The sequence below is a fragment of the Paramormyrops kingsleyae genome, chromosome 4 (assembly GCF_048594095.1).
Source record: "Paramormyrops kingsleyae isolate MSU_618 chromosome 4, PKINGS_0.4, whole genome shotgun sequence".
NCBI classification, from domain to species: Eukaryota; Metazoa; Chordata; class Actinopteri; order Osteoglossiformes; family Mormyridae; genus Paramormyrops; species Paramormyrops kingsleyae.
The window spans coordinates 20,502,448-20,524,182 of record NC_132800.1 but is presented as its reverse complement, the minus strand read 5'-3'; the positions used below and the strand labels follow the sequence as shown (position 1 = coordinate 20,524,182).

General features: G+C 41.7%; 1 protein-coding gene across 4 annotated transcripts in view; it reads left to right on the top strand.

Moving 5' to 3' along the window:
* LOC111840179 (protein NLRC3-like) overlaps positions 1–9,745 on the top strand; it is a 42,505-nt gene extending 32,760 nt beyond the window's left edge. For 2 of the 4 annotated variants that reach the window (XM_072710826.1, XM_072710825.1), the window contains 4 exons: positions 306–479; positions 3,629–3,802; positions 3,917–3,963; positions 6,201–7,386. In XM_072710826.1, the coding sequence (XP_072566927.1) occupies positions 306–479; positions 3,629–3,802; positions 3,917–3,963; positions 6,201–6,724 (919 nt within the window). In that variant the 3' untranslated portion in view covers positions 6,725–7,386. Of the gene's footprint in view, positions 1–305; positions 480–3,628; positions 3,803–3,916; positions 3,964–6,200; positions 7,387–8,075; positions 8,160–8,573 lie in introns of those variants that run through there. The other 2 variants (XM_072710828.1, XM_072710827.1) reach the window with 2 other exon arrangements.
* Positions 9,746–21,735: the final 11,990 nt, after the last annotated feature.

The window sequence follows — 21,735 nt, the reverse complement described above, 5'->3', positions numbered from 1 at the left end:
CCTTGCTCCATGCTAGAAATAATTAAGCAGTGAAGCAGGAAACATCCATTAAACCATATAATCCATGCAAAACATTTGTCTTGGTTAGCAAAGTTAACGGTTCTGTTACAGTTAAACCTGCTGACTTTAATGTGTTATGGACAAAAATATAATGGACACCAATCAGAATCGAGATGATTGTTAAAATCATTTTTAGTAATTTAATTGTTTTCTGAAAATCCATTATGTCATGGCTCCTATTCTCCTCATTTGAATACAGTGCTGCAGTGTAAAAAGTGAATTTAAAAATGTTTAATTTTTTTAAGGGTGGACTTGTGTGAACTCACAGAGAAATGCTGTGAGACACTGGCTTCAGCTTTAAGATTGAACTCCTCACCCCTGAGAGAGCTGGACCTGAGTGACAATGATCTACTGGATTCAGGAGTGAAGCTACTCTCTGCTGGACTGGGGGATTCACACTGTAAACTGGAGATACTGAGGTCAGTACTACTGGGTATTCCACACTGTAAACTGGGGATACTGAGGTCAGTATTACTGGGTATTCGACACTGTAAACTGGAGATACTGAGGTCAGTATTAGACTGCTGCCTGACCTCAGATCTGGGCTGAAACCATCAATTTATTTGTACTTTCCCTGTAATTTAAGTTTCAAAACTGAATTCTAGTTGTTTCAGGCAGTGGGCAGTTTTATTGCAGTGTGGTATGAGTTTAAGGCAGGGGTCTCCAACTCCTGTCCTGGAGAGTTACTATTCAGTAGGTTTTCTATCCTACCTGGCTTCTGATGAGCCACACATGTTTTTGGGTAAATACCAGGAGCAGGTATGGTTCATCAGAAGCCAGGTAGGATTGAAAACCTGCTGGATAGTAGCTCTCCAGTACCGGAGTTGGAGACCCCTGGTTTAAGGACATATAGGCAGCGATGGGTGACTGGACTGAAGCCTCATTGATGCAGATGTTATTAAAAATAAAAATAACAGCAGGAAGAGGGAAGTTTGGGGCAGCTGGTGTAACTCAGCAGTGTACTCATTCCGAGTCAGCGTCTCTGGGTGTGAGAGACGGGAGGCGTGAGGGAGACACCGCTGTCTGATCCCATGGGAGATGCAGCCATGTGGCGGGTGATACCTCAGCACCAGACCAGTCTGAATGGACCAGTGTGAGTTTTTTCGGTGGCTGGAGTACCAATCCTGCCACCAACCCCCAAATTTTTCCCTCCAAGTTGGAGGACCTCCTTATAGGGCTGGATGTAGATTAACATCATTGCAATTGCAGATTAAGGGTCTTGCTCAAGGTCCCAGCAGAGTAGAATCACTCCAGCCATTTACGGGATTTGAACTCGCAACCTTCCAATTGCTGGCACAGATCCCTATCCTCAGAGTCATGACTCCACCCACAGTCTGACCCCATAAGTGACCAAAATACCACGTCACTGGATTGCAGCAGTGTAAGCTGATAGAAATACAGTATAAGCTAATATTTAAGATACAGGATATTTAGGTAATAGTGTTGATACAAAAACTGGAAATAGATGACCGGAGTTAAAATACCAAGCAAAGAAAATGTATTTTTAAAAATCATTAATACCAGTTGTCACTAAACTATAAAGAAACCTTTGTATTTTGCTATAAATGTAACCAATATGGGTTACCATAAAATGGCAGGACATTTTTATATGATGTTTTCCTTATGTAACATTTGATTTGAAAAGGGGATGAGCAGGTATACAGGCCCACATAACATGCAGATAATTATCTGTGACACCCATGGTGCACTGTGAGCAGGTATACAGGCCCACGTAGCATGCAGATAATTATCTGTGACACCCATGGTGCACTGTGAGCAGGTATACAGGCCCACGTAGCATGCAGATAATTATCTGTGACACCCATGGTGCACTGTGAGCAGGTATACAGGCCCACGTAGCATGCAGATAATTATCTGTGACACCCATGGTGCACTGTGAGCAGGTATACAGGCCCACGTAGCATGCAGATAATTATCTGTGACACCCATGGTGCACTGTGAGCAGGTATACAGGCCCACGTAGCATGCAGATAATTATCTGTGACACCCATGGTGCACTGTGAGCAGGTATACAGGCCCACGTAGCATGCAGATAATTATCTGTGACCCCCATGGTGCACTGTGAGCAGGTATACAGGCCAACATAGCATGCAGATAATTATCTGTGACACCCATGGTGCGCTGTGAGCGGGTATACAGGCCCACATAGCATACAGATAATTACCTGTGACACCCATGGTGCGCTGTGAGCGGGTATACAGGCCCACATAGCATACAGATAATTACCTGTGACACCCATGGTGCGCTGTGAGCGGGTATACAGGCCCACATAGCATACAGATAATCACCTGTGACACCCATGGTGCACTGTGAGCGGGTATACAGGCCCACATAGCATGCAGATAATCATCAGTGACACCCATCGTGCACTGTGAGCAGGAATACAGGCCCACAGAGCATGCAGATAATCATCTGTGACACTCATGGTGCACTGTGTGGCCCACATAGCATGCAGATAATTATCTGTGACACCCATGGTACACCGTGAGCAGGTATACAGGCCAACATAGCATGCAGATAATCATCTGTGACATCCATGGTGCACCGTGAGCAGGTATATAGGCCCACAGAGCATGCAGATAATCATCTGTGACACCCATGGTGCACCGTGAGCGGGTATATAGGCCCACAGAGCATGCAGATAATCATCTGTGACACCCATGGTGCGCTGTGAGCGGGTATATAGGCCCACAGAGCATGCAGATAATCATCTGTGACACCCATGGTGCGCTGTGAGCGGGTATACAGGCAGACATAGCATGCAGATAATGCACAAGGCACTTGATAAGCGAATGTGGAAGCAGGTCGTGTGGAATGTGGAAGCAGGAATCGCAGTCGTGAAGTCCAATAAACGGGGATTTATTGGTCTCAGACGGGCAGAACAGGACAGGATCAGACACGACGCAAAACAACATCAATGACAAGTCTGGGGAAGACTGACTCAGACGAGGTCTAAATACACAAGACAAGCTATGGGTAACGAGCAACAGGTGAGAACAATCAGGCAGAAACAGGAGGTAACGAGGTGGGCGTGGCACACATTAGGATCGGACGGAGCTGGGCATGACAGGAGGGTTGTGTTGGGTCTTTATCAGGTTTCAATAACACTGTAATGGTAGCTGTGCTCATATGTGATAGAATTTGTGATGTCTGTTTAATTTCTCTATCTGTCTATTGAAGACTGGAGATAATACATCCCAAAATTGTTAATAGATTTCTGCAGGGAAACCATCTGGTCTGGGCACTTTATTGTTAGACATTTAGTTGAGGAACTTAGGGAGTCCTTCTGATGTTAATGGTGCATCAAGGGTGTCTGCAATTTCATTGGTTAATATGGGTAAGTCTACATTACTTAAAATGATTCTATATCAACTGCATCTGGTTCTTGTTCTGAGGAGTATAGGTTATTGTAAAATGTTTGGAAGTTGTTGTTAATTTCACGTGATTATTGAAATATTTATTAGAGCAGTCACTTTTACTTAAAAGTAATGCTTGTAATGGTGAGGTGATCTTATTTATTGGGGAGCCTTTGTCTGTCTCTCTGCAGGTTGTCAGGCTGTAGAGTCACAGAAGAAGGCTATTCTTCCCTAGCTTCATCTCTGAGGTCAAACCCCTCACATCTGCGAGAGCTGGATCTGAGTTACAATTACCCAGGAGACTCAGGAGTGAAGCTGCTCTCTGCTGTACTGGAGGATCCCAGCTGTAAACTGGAGAAGCTGAAGTGAGTACAGAGTGTGAGTCTGACACGCTACAGATACTTATGCATGTATGTGAAGAAGAGGCACCAATAAATAAATGGATACAGCAGCACTATGTCATTCTACTTCTCCTATAGTGTGGACCACAGTGGAGAGTGCATGACCAGACCAGGCTTACAGAAATGTAAGTGTGTTTGCATGTTTTTTTTTAATAATACCATTAATACTATGTTATGGTTGTATTCACACAGTTGTTGTGATGAGTGTGGCTTTTTGCATTGTATGTAGATGGATTTCCATGTTTGTGTTTAGGTGACTTTCTGTTTGTGTCATTTTAGACAACATCCAAATGAGAAAAATAAAACATCAAAATCACCAAAAACACTATCATTTTTTTTTACAAATACTTTTATAGCTGCTCATATTGTCTTTGTGTGGGAGTGTAAGATGGTTAAAATATATTCTGATGTTGTTGTACATCTTTAATTTCACAAAAAAAAAGAATCCTTTGCATTCGTTCTTTTTGCGCATGCCGTGAGTGTATGTGTTTTCTGTGTGAGATTCATTAGTATTGTCCTAAGACGGCACCCGTAGGCAGTGACACCGGACTCTCTCCTCAAGTGCGAAATGTGAATTTGCATTTTTACATTGTAGTTCTGGAACACTCCTTAATATTCATGAGAGAATATTCCTGATTGGCCAGTGAATGCCTTAGACCAGGGGTGCCCAAATCCAATCCTGCAGGCCAGAGCCCTGCACATTTTTGGGTTTCCCCTCATTTAACACACCTGATTCAACTGCTTGTGCTAATTACCACAAGGCACTTGAGCTGAATCACTTATGGTGGAACAGGGAAAGAACTAAGCTACACTGGGCTTCAGCCCCCAGGACTGGATTTGGACACCTCTGCCTTAGGCAGAAAAAACAGGCAGCGCATGTGGATGTTTACTGGCCAATCAGGTAGTGCCACTCTCATAAATATTAATGAGCCAGCCAATCATGTACGGCTTCGCTTATGAATATTAATAAGATTTCCTGAACCACGGGGCTAAAAGAAATTTGCACCCGGGACACACTGGATGTGCGGCGGAAATGATCGAATTTCATTTCAGCGCTCATGTTAATAGATTAGAGCGGCCATGCGCCTGCGCGAGATGCGGGGCTCACGCCTCGCGGCAGCGGCGTCACATCTAGAGTCACGCGCGCGGTAAGCGGTTCTCTGTGGCATTCATTTGAAAAACAATCCATTCTGTTTTTCTGAATTAACGTAATAATTATCATGTTTATCTGAGTAATAATTTTCTGTTTTTCTGAATTAATGACATAACCTTTCTATTTTTCATGATTCACGATCTGTGTAGTTTAATCCACCTTTATTGATGGTTTGTAAACGGTATTATAATTAGGTTCCGCGCAAAGTAGGTAAACTATTTCGCCCCGCTTGACACCGCAGTGTTTCTCCCGGATCAGTAGATACAGTATGACACACTTCACGGAAATAAGCCGATGCATGTGAAATGCATTCAGAGCGGATTTGCTGTGACTAAAGACCATGTCAGACAAGCGCTGCAAATACTGGATCCTCATGGAGCGCTACTCGATCCGGCGCCAGAATCGTGTTCGGAGCAGTGGCGTAGGCAGAAATTGTATTTTGGGCGGGCCATTGAAAAAGTGAGCGGGCCTATATTTTTTCCTAGAAAGAATATTACTTAAATAATAATTAAACCTTAGAGAGTAGAAAAAATAATAGACAAACAAACTGCAAAAACACACCTTTATTTTGCAATATTCGGCAAAGGCAATAACAAAACACCGTCTAACCATCATGTTCAACAGTGCTCAATAAAGGCTGGACAAACCACCAGCATAGACATAGCCTATATATTTTTTAATACATTTGAATAATAAAAATAAACTAAAAATGTATTTTGATCAAACTTGCCTGGGTGGGCCAGGGAGTAATGTGGGCGGGCCAGTGCCGCCCTGGCCCATTACTGGCTACGCGCCTGGTTCGGAGGCGTTTGTATCAGAATCCAGGTCCAAACTTCTATTAAATATCACTTATTACTTAAATATCCTGTTATTGATGGCCATTTTCAAGCCCCACGCGCCGGGTTTAGCGGTTAGAAGGAAAGACACTGACTTTTAGTATTAATATCTGGTGCCGTTCTGTGGTAATATACTTGTGATGAATGTCGCTGCTTTGTAATTTTATTTACCCGTAATTCAGCTGTTAGTTTAGCTCGCACCGCATTTTGGGGGCTCTTTCCGCCGGCGTCGCGCGCCGTCCGATATTTCCTGGGCTATTTAATAAATTTCAGTTCCCGCTTCGTTCGGGGAAGCTGTGCTATTTTTATATTGTACAGAAACATAAAGTACAGGCTGCCTGATGGTATTTATAATTCTTCCCCCTGCCTACAGACTCCTGCCAGCTGACGCTGGACCCCAACACAGCACACATAGAACTGTCTCTGTCAGAGGGGAACAGGGAGGTGACATGGGGGGCAGAGCAGCCATATCCTGATCATCCAGAAAGATTTGACCGTAAGCTCCAAGTTCTGTGTAGAGAGAGTCTGACTGGCCGCTGTTACTGGGAGGCTGAGTGGAGTGGAGATGGAGCTGATATAGGAGTGACTTACAAAGGAATCAGGAGGAAAGGATGGAGTGATGACTGTACGCTTGGAGCCAATGACAAGTCATGGAGTCTGAGCTGTCGTCCTGTCAGTTACTCTGTCCAGCACAATAATAAACAGACTGTCATATCCATAAAGCCCTCAGGCTCCCACAGAGTAGGAGTGTATCTGGACTGGGGGGCTGGTGCTCTGTCCTTCTACAGAGTCTCCTCTGATGGACTGACCCTCCTGTACAGATTCACCTCCTCATTCACTGAACCCCTCTATCCAGGGTTTTATGTTTATTCTCCAAAATCTTCACTGTCGCTGTGACATGTTGCTGGTTCTCCTGGCAAAAAGGTAAAATCTCTGCTTTTTAACCTTTATAATCCTTTTTACTCTGAAATGTATGTTTTGACAAAAATAAATGCCTGTGTTCAGCAAGCTGAATAAACAAGAAAAATATAATTTTATAGTTTTTCTCTCTGACTAAAATGTAACTAAATGTAATCCTGATTGGGGGGGCTTTCCCCCTACCCTGTATATGTACATTTTATATATTTATGCCTATTTACTGTATTTCCTCCCTGTACAATGACAATAAAGGCTTTCTGTTCTGTCCTATTAATGTCCTGCTTCAGCGTCACTCCAAAGCATAACTGAGTAACATAATGAAACCACAGTCTGGTGGATTAAGTTAAATTCACTTTACTGCTGCAGCTGAACATAACGAACACAATGACACTCAATCATTATATATAATAATCATTTAACTGAAGACATAACAGGAACAAATTACATTGGAAAATATAATTGTATCCTGTTTAGGGGTGGAGCCGAACCCGAATACGCTATTCGGAAAGGCACAAATAACATGTTTTTTAGGAATACTTATTTCGAACAAATACTTTAAAAAATATTTGTATTCGGGAACAAGAAAATCTTTATATTAAAAAGCCGCGTTTCCTCATGAGACCGCAGTGCATGCCCGGAAGAGTGAGTGAGTGACGTTCAGGAGTCGGGGGGGGGGGGGGGGGACTGAGGTGACTGAGACTAGTGATGGGAACTCCGGCTCTTTTCAAAGCTTCGGCTCTTTTGGATCGGCTCCCTTTAAAGAGCCGGCTCTTACGGCTCCCGAATGGCTCTTCGTTTAGTATCACTTGGATGCTTATATTTTAGCCTAATTAAGCAATTATGAATGGTTTGTGTATAAGCAATTTCTTATTCATTGTTTTCAGACATTACGTATTTTTATGCATTTTTTCATTATAAAAAATACACAGTTACTCCTCCCAGGGGCGCCGTAAGGGGGAGGAAAGCTAGGACGATTCCAAGGGCCCCTGAGTGACAGGGGCCCTAAAAAATTAGGAAAATAACTGGATTGGTTTGGACTGGGGGGCCTAATATGATATGCTTTCATGGGGCCCAAAATCTCTAGCAACGCCCCTGACTCCTCCAGTTGCACGGATGGGTGGGTGGTTCTTATATGTCTGTGCAGGTTTGTTGTTGACCCTGCTCTAAAGGATATTTTCATATTACAAATTCTGCACTTTGCTTTGCAGTCTCCAATATCACTGAAATGCAGCCAGATGCTGCTTCTTTTTCGGCTTTCACTCATTTCTTCACTCTTCTTTTTTTCTTCACGATGCGCTTGCATTTAAATCTGGCTCCTTGTCTGTCGCAGCAACAGGTGCACAGAGCGACAGTGTTCTGAACCAACGCTCGCTGTCTTCGGAGCGTCTGCCCCCCTTCCTTCTTTCACATAATGGTACGATCCTAGTCCGATGTGTCGTTCGGTTAAAAAGGTTAAAACAATGCTTGTGTAGTTCTGTCGAATTGTATGCACTTGTGGGAGTTATATGGTACGTTTAAGTTACAAGTTGTGTTGATTACATTGTGTTGATTACATTGTAATGATTACATCATGGGTATTTGCCATGCTTTTTAATAATACCATAATGATTATATTCTTCGTTGTATAGTGCTAAATAATATTCCATAAGTTAGATACTGAATCCCACCCCGACTGGCAAAAGCCACTAAATTAATCTACCTGCATTATTATTAATAATAGACGTGTAAGAATATGCACAGACATCCATTAAGCCATTGAATTCATTATCTTTTGCAGATTAACATTCTATACAGTGACTGTACTCAGTTATAATGTCTTTCTATCTAGTGTTGTAGTCAAGACCGCCTAAACCGAGACCAAGACATTGCCGAGACCGGAGGGTATCAAGACCAAGACACTGCCGAGACTTGAGGGTACCAAGACCAAGTCCAAGACCAAGACCAAGACACACTAAGGCGAGACCAAAACCAAGACTGGTCAAGACCAAGACCGAAAACAGACTAGGGATAGAATCGACATCACATTACTCAGATCAACAGTAGAGAAAAAAGGCATTGCTGTAATGTCATTACTCGTTAAATCAAATTTATGTTTTCAATTATATTGTCCATATGTCCATGTCTCTCATTTAAAATCTCCCAGATTTGTCATAGTTACGAGGCCTGATGGAAAATAATATTCTCAGCAATCCTCTCCTATAACCATTTTATCAGACCTCGTCAAGGGAAAGAGATGGGATGTACCAGAAAGATGTTCATATTAAGTCTCTTACACCAGGGACAGAGGCCTCGGGTAAGCTATGAATACAGCTATGTAATGATCCTTTGCTTTTAATTGAAGAGAATGAGCCTCCAGATTGACTTGCACCTCCAAGACCGTGCTTTCTAATCAATGTAAAATACCTAATTTATTTGAATTATAACTATGCTATAGACTTCGCGGACATTTTCGGACATTTCTTTGCCGACTTCGCTATGATGCGATGTGTATGATGTGTGTGGACTGTGAAGCACTGGCTGTGTTCGTTGAGAAAATGTATAAAATGTAACGTTTTTAAAATAGATGCATCTGACTGGTTGCATTTGAATTGAGGTGCGTAATAATGATACTGTTCTGTGAGGATGTGCTGTTTTCTCTTTTTTTCCCCATCCCATCGAGACCGCTATGTCCGAGACCAAGACAAGACCGAGACCACAAAAAAATGGTCTCAAGACCGGTCTCAAGACCAAGACCGGTCTCGAGAACTACAGCACTATTTCTATCAAGCTGCTGCCGTATTTCTTACATTCACTGGACACAATTCACAGAAAAAGCGATGCAGAAACAATGTGTACTTTTCAGGGATACCACTAGGTGGAGACAAAACATAGATTACTAAATATAAAAGGTTCAGAATTAAAGTATAAAAAGTGGATCTATTTGCGATATTTGTAAAATACCATGATTACTCCATTTTAACATAACAGTTCTTTTTATGCCTGTTTGTAATCAGCAGTCATTTGCGTTCTTTCATAATAAAAATAAATCAATAATATTATGAGCCATAAATCATCTGTATATTTTGCAGGAACAGAAATCACACCGCTGAAGTTCAGCACTTTCCCGTTTGAGATGAACGTGATGTTGCTGTTTCCTGCCCGGCGACCTTTAAAAATCCATGACAGCAGCGGTTAGATGCAGCGTGTGCAGCGGCCATATTCACGGACAAAATCAAGCTGATCACTAAGACTTAGTTTGTGGTTAATTAATACAGAAGTAACAGCATAACACAACATTATTTGTGCCCCCTCAGGTAAAGTGTTACCGATGAGAGAACACTTTTACAATCAGTAAATAACATTTTCTCTTGCCTTGGCTCCATGTCTAAATCAGACTTAGACATGTTTCAGTAGATTATCATGTTTCCTCAGGTTATTGCACTTACCATACACAATATGAAGAAAATGTAAGTGAACCGAAATCTCCATGCAATGAATTAGCATCCTGTGAGTGTGTATCAAGTGCTGCAGACCATACATTAGCAATGGGCATCAGATCACTGTATTCAACAGAGTGAGGGGTTATGCAGAAAGGACGAGTGTATTATTATAAAACAAATCGATAAATCAACTTGTTTAATTACTGTATGTTGGACAAAATCAAGCTGCTCACCAATCACTCAGGGATTTCTGAGTCACATCTTTATTTAGCCTGATCTTTATTTTTTGTCTAGCAAATTTAACACAAACCAGTGTGTGGCCTGAATGAAAAGCTAATTCAGTGGCCGGAAAAGGTTTTCCTGGTTATTTACATATATTTCAGAGGTTCACAGGGCTGCCAACTTTGGTCAGCTGGCTGGTGTGACATTTCCAATTTGAAACAAGTCTGCACACGTATTTACATGTATGTAACAGTTTTATTACCTTGTAAATAGTCTGTAGGGTTTGCAAGCTACCCCAACGCTTTTGATGTAGCTGATTATAAGTTTATAATAGAATAATATACACTCACCTAAAGGATTATTAGGAACACCTGTTCAATTTCTCATTAATGCAATTATCTAATCAACCAATCACATGGCAGTTGCTTCAATGCATTTAGGGGTGTGATCCTGGTCAAGACAATCTCCTGAACTCCAAACTGAATGTCAGAATGGGAAAGAAAGGTGATTTAAGCAATTTTGAGCGTGGCATGGTTGTTGGTGCCAGATGGGCCGGTCTGAGTATTTCACAATCTGCTCAGTTACTGGGATTTTCACGCACAACCATTTCTAGGGTTAACAAAGAATGGTGTGCAAAGGGAAAAACATCCAGTATGCGGCAGTCCTGTGGGTGAAAATGCCTTGTTGTTGCTAGAGGTCAGAGGAGAATGGGCCGACTGATTGAAGCTGATAGAAGAGCAACTTTGACTGAAATAACCACTCGTTACAACCCAGGTATGCAGCAAAGCATTTGTGAAGCCACAACACGCACAACCTTGAGGCGGATGGGCTACAACAGCAGAAGACCCCACCGGGTACCACTCATCTCCACTACAAATAGGAAAAAGAGGCTATAATTTGCACGAGCTCACCAAAATTGGACAGTTGAAGACTGGAAAAATGTTGCCTGGTCTGATGAGTCTCGATTTCTCTTGAGACATTCAAATGAGTCAGAATTTGGCGTAAACAGAATGAGAACATGGATCCATCATGCCTTGTTACCACTGTGCAGGCTGGTGGTGGTGGTGTAATGGTGTGGGGGATGTTTTCTTGGCACACTTTAGGCCCCTTAGTGCCAATTGGGCATCGTTTAAATGCCACGGCCTACCTGAGCATTGTTTCTGACCATGTCCATCCCTTTATGACCACCATGTACCCATCCTCTGATGGCTACTTCCAGCAGGATAATGCACCATGTCACAAAGCTCGAATCATTTCAAATTGGTTTCTTGAACATGACAATGAGTTCACTGTACTAAAATGGCCCCCACAGTCACCAGATCTCAACCCAATAGAGCATCTTTGGGATGTGGTGGAACGGGAGCTTCGTGCCCTGGATGTGCATCCCACAAATCTTCATCAACTGCAAGATGCTATCCTATCAATATGGGCCAACATTTCTAAAGAATGCTTTCAGCACCTTGTTGAATCAATGCCACGTAAAATTAAGGCAGTTCTGAAGGCGAAAGGGGGTCATAAACCGCCGTTCAATCTATACTGTGATAGATGTTAAAGTATAAAGTACAATATTATAGTCAGATCAGTTTAAGACATTTGTGACCATTTTTTTGTAACATCATGTAAGATGATTATTAAATTAGAACTCAATTCAGCGGGAGAACAAATGTTATTTGCCAATTTAATCTAGTTCCTTTTTGATAATTATTTCAGAACGTCCTTTTTAAATGCACATGATGGACATATTGCATGTTTCAAGCATTTTCCCGGCGCCTTGCTTTAGCGTCTCTCTTCCTTCACCTTAACGGGCCTGGGGGAGAGGTGTTTTAAAAGCCGAATCCTGTTTGCAAAGAAACACCATAAAGATGAGTAGAAGCTTGGTCGTAAATTACGGGGGGGGGGGACTGAGGAAGAGGAAGGAGGGCTCAAATTTACGTACATCGCGGTAAATTAATTGGCAGACTGGCAAAGTTTTGAATAAATTGAGAAGTGGTAATATATTTAACATTAGTTTTTTTCAGTTTTAATTTTTTTATGCTCTGCTGTTCCCAGTACAACAGAGATGCAGATATTATTGTATTTTTAGGTTGGTAATTGTTAGGTTGGTAATTTTAAACTTGTACTCTGGGATTTACTGACATAATAATTAAATTGTTTTTAGATAAACAGATAAAATATCAACTACTGCCAAATGGAATGCACAAATTTAATTAGATTAATCCTCATCACCTTTTTTTTCAGGTGCTGTGTGGCAAAATTCAAAAACGAAAGAGGCTACAAAAGATGAGGTGAAAGGAAGCATTACCTCATTCCTCTACAATGCACGTGATTTAAAAGGCGGAAGAAGAGACGTAGACAAGAGGCAGAGCATGAGAGTGGCCCTTCAAAACAGGGGATAGTGGAATTGGTGGACTAAGAGGATTTTTTAATTTGTAAAATAAATTTAAACTGATTTTTTATTTAATTGTGATGTCAATGTGTGATTTTTTCCTTAAATAAATATTGCATAAAACTGATTTTAGGCCTATCTGCTTCTTTACTTTTGGTCCAGCCACAGTTTAACTTATCAGTTTGTTATTTTACAGTTTACCTGTAAAACTCATCACTGTTTGCTCAATTTCATTTAGTTACCATGTGTAAATAATCTTAATATAATATCCAGTACCGATCATTCCAAATACCAGCTACTGTACTATGGATGCCACAGTTTAAATTAGCAGGATTGTGAAAACACTAACCACATTTCTCTGTGAAACGTAATATATGTTCTTTGAGTATGCAAAATGCAAAAGTTGTCATTTTAACTGTGTAATCAAAAACATGCAATCAGACTTGCATACTGTTGATTTTGCATATCCCAGACAAATCCCACATCCTTGCCCTTATGGGATGGCCCACATTGTGCCCAGGTAATGTGGCCCATGTGGGGCCCAGATAAATCCCACATCCTTGCCCATATGGGATGGCCCACATTGTGCCCAGGTAATGTGGCCCATGTGGGGCCCAGATAAATCCCACATCCTTGCCCATATGGGATGGCCCACATTGTGCCCAGGTAATGTGGCCCATGTGGGGCCCAGATAAATCCCACATCCTTGCCCATATGGGATGGCCCACATTGTGCCCAGGTAATGTGGCCCATGTGGGGCCCAGATAAATCCCACATCTTTGCCCATATGGGCTGGCCCACATTGTGCCCAGGTAGTGGGGCCCAGCAATAACCCATACTGAACCCATTTGGGTTTTCTGGGCTGGCCCACATGGGGCCCATATGATTCTTGGCTGCAGATTTCGATGGGATCCATATGGGCCCCATATTTTGGCCCATATGAGGCCCATGTGGGAATGCTACCTCATTCAACCACACAAGTAACCATGTGGAGGTTTTACCAATACCTCTACAGCTGCTTGCATTAAAGTTTTGGCCAAAGTTTTTAAAGGTTTTAGCATAAATATTAATATATCCATTTGCATAGGGTTGGAAAAGTAACAGCTTTATTACTATGTAAACATATAAAAATATAAACAATTGCATAAATAACTAGAGATGCATTTCCGCAGAAAATGTAGGAGGAGTGTCTAGAAAAAGTGAGTGGAATAAAAAAAATAGGAATATAAGGAATAACAATATGTGATTGTCTCTTATCACAACTACATAATAAACTTAGGAAACCAACAAAAAAAATCAGTCTACTTTGACCAGGTTTTGACCACTGTAGCAGGGGAAACGGTGGTAGAGAGGCCAGCAGTGACCAGTGGCTGGAAGGACTGGTGGGCCTACCCTTGGGTTATGGGGTATGGAGGTACTCCAGGGGCCCTGTGTCCTTCAGAGCAAGAACATAATTCTCCTCCAACCCAGGGATCAGCAGAGGGACAGGGGCAATTGCCTGCGCGGCGGTCTTCGCGAGTAACACGAGGGTTGGTGCCCCAGAGGTATCGGGAATAAATGAGTACTGGCGGGGGGTACCGGGTTAGGAAGTTAACGGCGCAAGTCGGCGTTCGGTGGCAGCGGCGTGGACTCCAGGCGCCACAGGAAAGGTTTGTGGTTCCTGCTAGAAGTGGGGTTATTAGTTTATGTGTTTTAGGGGGATTGCGATGTCTTCCCCCGACTAGTTAATTTTAAATAAGATTGTTTAATGTGAATTGATTTCTTTCTTTTGTTTGTGTATTTGTTTGTTAGGAGGAACCACATGTTAATTTGTATTCCTGACCCTGGTTACGGATGTGAGCTGTCCAGGCCCTTTTATTATACACATGTGGAGTCTAACAGTGTGTTTTAGTTGATTGTGAAATATTCTAATAAGTGTTTTAGAGATTGCTGTGTTAGAGCATTGTGTGGGGGTTGCGGTGTTGCCTGGCGCTCTGCTTACTACTTAGGGCAGGGACACTGAACTGTGGAATTTTAATAATAAATGCTTATTTCCATATTTTTGTTGTGAGCTGTTTCTTATACTGTATCTGGTGCCCAGTTTAGCCAGGTGACAAACCTGTATAATTGGGGAAAGTTTTATCCCTTACATTAGAGTCTGTGTTAAGCAGTAAATCTTTTTCCCATTTGAGGGTTGGGAGGGCGAAAGTAAGCTCAGACTCTGACAACCATACATAAATTCTGGAGAGTAGTTTTTGGGATGGAAGTTTTTGAAAGTTTGTTATTGTTAGTATATTGTTTTCTACTGGCAAGATAATAGTTGTAGATATTTTGAAGCTTGAGGCCACCTCGATTTTTGGGTTTTTGTAATGTTCTTTCACTTATTCATGGTGGTTTAGATTTCCATAAAAATGTAGAAATTATAGAGTCCAGGCATGGGGAGGATAAGTCGGAATCCTTGAAAATATATAGTTAATTTTTGGTAAGATCATCATTGTAATTGTTGCTACTTTACCCATAAGTGAAATGGGTAGAGTACTCCACCTAGTGAGATCATCTTCTATTGTTTTAAGTATTGGAGTGTGATTTAACTGTATTAAATCAGACAGCTTGGCGGATATGTTAATGCCCAGGTATTTAATGTTCCCAGATTTTTGTGAAACCATTGGGTTGAACTGGAAGTCTTTAAATACAGAAAGTACAGTTGATTTATTCCAGTTAATAGAGTGATCTGAGATGGATGAGAATTCATAGTCAAAAGTCCATGTTTACAGGTTCTTCCATCTTACAGCAGGAGGGTCATACTGTTCTGGAACTCTGTGCTTGACTGTGTGCCCGCCCCCCTTTTGCCTCAGTTAGTACCGTGCATTCGGCTCCTTCAGCTTTCTGAGGTTTGCCCCCTCTAGGGACCAGTCCATAGAATTACAGCAGGCTTACTCCTGTCCGAATTGGGTGCTGTACTTTGTGGAGCACAGGAGGCATCCTTCATGGAGGAAGCGTGCAGATAAATCTGCTGATGGAGGCTCCTGAGGCTTTGGGAGAAGCTTATTTCCTGTGCTGGGGCTGTATTGTGTCTCATAACCACACTGTGAAGACTAAAACTTACCAGTATGTTGTTCTATCTGCACTTCAATGGGAGTTTTTGACGAAGCCAGATACCAAGGCCAACAGTGCATTTCGTATCTGGCTAGGCAGTGGTTCAATCAGAATGGAAGTGAGGTGCATCTGAAGAAGTATGTGAGATGCTGCCACCACTGTGTCTTCAGCAAGTTGTCTGAGCCAGACGCCAGAGTGCCGCATGAGAGCATCACAACCTCTAGACCAGTGGTTCCCAAAGTAGGGGTCACGACCCTCTGGGGGGTCGTGAGATGTTGAGGGGGGGGGGGGGGGTCACGAGATGATTTCCAAGAAATCAAATAATTTTTTTTTAACTATTAGAAATAACATTTTATCAACATTTTAACATTTTAAATTAACATTTTATCCATAACTAACAAAAGATAAAAAGTAGTAGTTAATAGTTACATTTAAAAAAAACATGCAAATTAAAAAGCATCAGCTTTTCAAATTTCTTTCCGTTTGATCGCGACACCTGAGGTGATTACGACAGATTAACGACACATCAATAGCGTCAGTTGCAGCAGAATTTACAGCACCATGTTAAACATTCCGACATTTTCATCGCTTTATGCTTAGGATATTATTTTTGTTGAAATGAAACGTTGGTTAATATCGACCAATGACAACGCAGATAGGCCAGCGGAGGAAAGCGGAGATCTGAAGCACTACTTGTGCGAAAAGACTTTTTCTGCACTCACGTACATTAAAAATAAATACAGGTCGCGACTGAACGTGGAGGATGATCTCCGAGTCGCGGTCTCCAAAATAAACCCAAGAATGGACTTGCTGTGCTCCACGCATAGTGCCCACCCATCTCATTAGGTGAGGTGTTTTGTTGAAATTAAACGAATGAGTACATAACAATTAAAAAAAAAGTTATATGGTTGTTAGAGCGTTCTGTTCTTTTGTGTTGTCATGCTCTTGTTTGGATAGGCCTATTGGCGCATGTGCACTGTTGCGCGCAACATTTGTATATTTTAACCACTTCCGAGGATAGTGGGGGTCACGAGTCACTGGCACGGTTATTTTGGGGGTCGTGAGCTGAAAAGTTTGGGAACCCCTGCTCTAGACCATGGATGTCAAACTCCAGCTCTGGAGGGCCGGAGTCCTGTGTAATTTAGTTCTTTCCCTGTTTCACCATAAATGATTCAGCTCTAGAGCTGTGTGGTAATTAGCACAAGGAATTGAACCAGGTGTGTTAAATGAGGGGAAACCAAAAACTGTGCAGGACTGGAGTTTGACACCCCTGCTCTAGATTTTTAGTCAATGTAGGATTCCTCTAACAAGTCGCTGGATGTGCTTGTGGTGACTAACCATTTCACCATTTGTCACAGGCCAATTTTTGTCCCATCCAGTCAGCTAAGACTGAGGTACATTAATTTACTAACAGCTTTTTCTGTGTCTGGCTTCCCTGAATGTCTTCACTCAAAAAAGGGCAAAAACTTTGAGAGTAGCTTGATCACTGAGGTGTGTTAACTTACTGGTGTTAAAAAATCACCATTTCACCCCATGGGAAATGGGAATGTGGATCGATTTAATTGTATGCTTGGAAATATGACCAGGGCTCTCCCACCAAAACCCAAATTCCATGTACTTGTTTTAAGGGAACTGTGTAAGTAGCCAGCAGACTAAGTGAAACATTTAATCAGAATATGTGCAAAAATATGTGAACCAAGTACAGGTAGGTAATAGACTCAAGTGAAACACATGTGGGTGCTGAAGTAATCAATTAAGCAGACCAATCAAATGAGACATCACTGGGAAAGGTTTTGAGCAGCACTGATTAAAGGAGAGAGGGAACCAACCCAAACTATTGTCGTGCCAAGGCATAAAGCACACAGATCAACAACGCCAAGAGGAAAGGAGACATCCGAGGACATCAGGAAGAAGGTGGTGACAGCCCATCAGTCTGGGGAAAGCTACAAGACCATCTCCAAAAGGTTCCAGCTCCATCCATCCACTGTAAGACAAATCATTTACTAAGGGAGGGCACTCAGCATCACACTCAGCATCACACTCAGTATCACACTGAGCATCACACTCAGCATTACACTCAGTATCATACTGAGCATCACACTCAGCATCATACTCAGCATCACACTCAGCATCATACTCAGCATCACACTCAGCATCATACTCAGCATCACACTCAGCATTACACTCAGTATCATCCTGAGCATTATACTCAGCATTATACTCAGCATTATACTCAGCATCATACTCAGCATTACACTCAGCATCACACTCAGCATCACACTCAGCGTCACACTCAGCGTCACCGCAACTCTGCCCAGAAGTGGACGGCCATCAAAGCTTTCACCAAGAAGTACCAGAAAAATAATAATTCAGGTGAAGGCCAACCCACACATCACCCCCAGAGAGTTGCAGACCTCTCTGACAGCATCTGGGATAAATGTACATGTGTCTACAATCAGGCAAAAAATAAATGGATATGGCATTCCATTAAATTAAATTGGGATTTAAACCATGTTTGGAGGGTTCACAAACTTTCAAGCAGCACTGTGTGTGTATAAATGTTTATAATCTGAAAGAAATTGAAATAGAAATGCATTGCTTTGTTTATGATCCACTGACTAACACAGACATAACAGACAGTATTAGAGTCTAATGCTGAATGTTTATCGCTGTTGTTTTTCTGCCTATATACGCTATGATGAGAATGATACTTTTAGTTGGCATTTTAGCCTCAAACAATAAACCAACGCTGCAGCATGTCATTGTGTTTACATGTGGGAGCTGCTCCAATTACACGATGGGTGCCTTCTATTCCAACTGTTTTGACGGAACTTAACATCAAACATACAAACTTTTGTGAATAAATATTATGAAAATATCAAGTGATTGTATTCTTAATAAATAGAATGCTGCGTTTTGTCATTATTTCTAGTAGAACTTCAACCAATTTTTGAGAGTTTTCTATTCAGTTATTCAAAGGCTTAAATTAATTATAAAATAAATATTGTTTTCCCGAGAAGGGTAGTACGTGGATCATTACGGAAGCAAATATGTTTTCTGTTTTCTGTATAGTGTGAATAATATTGATGTTTCATGGATTATTAGGGGTATGTTTTGGTGGAAAATGTTCAAAATAAATGCCTCATTGCGCACAGGATTACTCTGGAATACTTTAGCACACAATGTTGCAGACCAGATCAAGTAAGTTCTCTCAATTCCAACGATATGTGATTCATCCAAAGTAATGAGCCTGAGATTACTGGGTGCGAAAATCAATGTATTTTGCATTTGTTGGGTTCTAAGGATTAAACATGATGCTTCTGCACTCACCTCAGTCCTGAGGTTTGTTTAGGTTGGAGGATGGGTGACATAGTTTTGCAGTCATGCAAGACGTTTGACGATTTCAGGGCAAAACAGCTTCGGCCAAATTCTCACTTCTTCTCTTGGCCATTTTCCGCTTTGCACCCACGTATCTCAAATCTGCTTCCATTTCGTCCTGTTTGTCTCCAAATTCACTTTCAAAGACCTGGCAATTTGGTGCCAGCTGTTCTGACATTCATGTTTATTACTATGGAGAGGGGTCTTCACATCACGAGCAGGGTAAACATAAAATGGGGACACAAAGAAACAATAAGAGATACTAAGGAAACAGAAAACTAATAAAGTTTAAATAACAAATTCACCACTATAGGGGTTTAGCCTCTGAGCCGTATGTTCAACCCACTGAGCTACGTGGTGGCCCATGGAACAGGGAAGTACACTAAGGCTGAAGGGCTACAAGATGGAAAGGAGGAAGCAGGACGACCAGTGACACCTGGTGGCCAAATGGGGACAAGACACATAGGACAGGGCGACATGGGTCATTCTAGATGGTCATTTTAGCTGGTTTAGCTGGTTATACCAGCATTACCAGATAGACAGGCTGGCCACACCAGCATTACCAACTGGTAACCCATCCAGCAAAACCACCAAAGAGAAGCAAGAGCTGGAACATGATCATCTAAGACAGGGGTGGGCAATCTTGTCCAGAATGGGCCATAGGGTTTGTGGGATTTTGCTGCAACTCCCTAATTAGATTAATAATTAGAAGACTGATTGGCTGAAGAGTCCTCACATCTGGCTTTGAACAGCTGACCTAAAGGTTATCTCAAAAACCTGCATACACGCTGGCCCTTTGTGGATAAGATTGCCCACTCCTGATCTAAGATCATGTGAAGATGCAAAGTGAAAAACACTTCTATTTTTACATACTATTCTTGTCCTAAAACTATAGGTGCAAGATGAATTGTATAATAAAGTTTATATTGATTTTTGGTTGCTAGCCCCCCTATTCCCTATGCCTCCACTGATTTGGCTTCTTCCCATAGTGCATCCTGGTGCCCTCTCTTCCTCAGGTAAGCGGCGTGCATCTGGCCTCCGTATAATGTAACAGAAAACATGACTCATCAGACCTGTCCACCTTCTTCCCATAATGCATCCTGGTGCCCTCTCTTCCTCAGGTAAGCGGCGTGCATCTGGCCTCTGTATAATGTAACAGAAAACATGACTCATCAGACCTGTCCACCTTCTTCCATTTCTCCATGGTCCAGGTTTAACGTGCCCATTAAAAGTAAAAAACATATAAAACATATGGCTTGGCAAACTAGAATGTTTATATTGTTCATTTGTGTCTGAACATTTAGCCTGCAGAGATGGGCTCTCTGTCCAGGGTGTCTTGATAAACTGAAATTAAGGTGCATCTTGTTGACATAGCATATGGAAAAACTGAAAGTATGTGTGTTTATATATGACTACAGAACAACAGTATGTGTATGATGTGTGCAAAGCTTGTTACAGACAATTATTTCTGGCTGAATTACAAAGGTTCTCCACTGACCACAATTGTGCAACCCTGACTTCCTCTGCTGTGCATGATAAGTTTCAACAGGCTGCCTCTCTCAGCTTGTGCTTTCATGTTTTATCAGTCTGCTATTGATTATTCAGGCATTTTCAGTGTAAGGAACCACACACTGGACAAAGATGAAATCCAGTTAGACAGCCACAGGCACTGTATGTGTGTCGTTCCTTGTATTTAAAAAAAAATACTTAAATGTCATATTTAACCAAATTAATTAGGAACTGGTTTAGAGAACTTTAGTTATGATCTTAAATTAATTTCATACAAACCATTACATACAAACCATTTCCACACTACCAAAGTAGAACCGTTTTTGCAATCAGTCCTTCTTCATCAGCCAAGCTGCACAATCTGTTTATTCAACAGTGTAGCAGTAGCTAACCCATCTAGGAACCATGTGCTGTTTGCCCTGTGACACAAGTACAGTATTTTTGGCAGCCCAGTGGTACCTCGTATATGAAGTTTCTTTTTTTAACCAAGTTAAAATGCCTGGATGGTAAAAAAAAACATACATGACGTATGGGTTATATGCATGAACTTACAGTTTTGCACATGACAACTGAAAGACTCAAACACAAGTTTGTGTTTGCTGTAATGACTGGAAAAAATATTGGCTCTAACAGATGATTCTGTGAAATAGACTGATTCTGGTTTGAAAAACAAATTCTGATAGAATTGTTTGGATCATGTGGTACTAAATAAGATCGGGGAAACTGAAATGCAGTTCTATGTTAGTGCATGAAGTCATTCCAGTCTGCATTTTTTGTTGTTTGTAAAAATGCCACCACCCCCTCCCCCCCGCACCACAAATTGTGAAGAAGGCCACTTAAGATCTCCCTCCTACCCTCCCCAGGTCCACCTTGCAGCACCACCCCCAACAGAAAAATGGTGACGGTTTCCAGCTTTTTTCACTTTTGGACACTTTCATCCCATGTCAGTCTGTTGCAGCTTCCCGAATATGCAGACATCACATGATAGGTGCGTGGCGGTT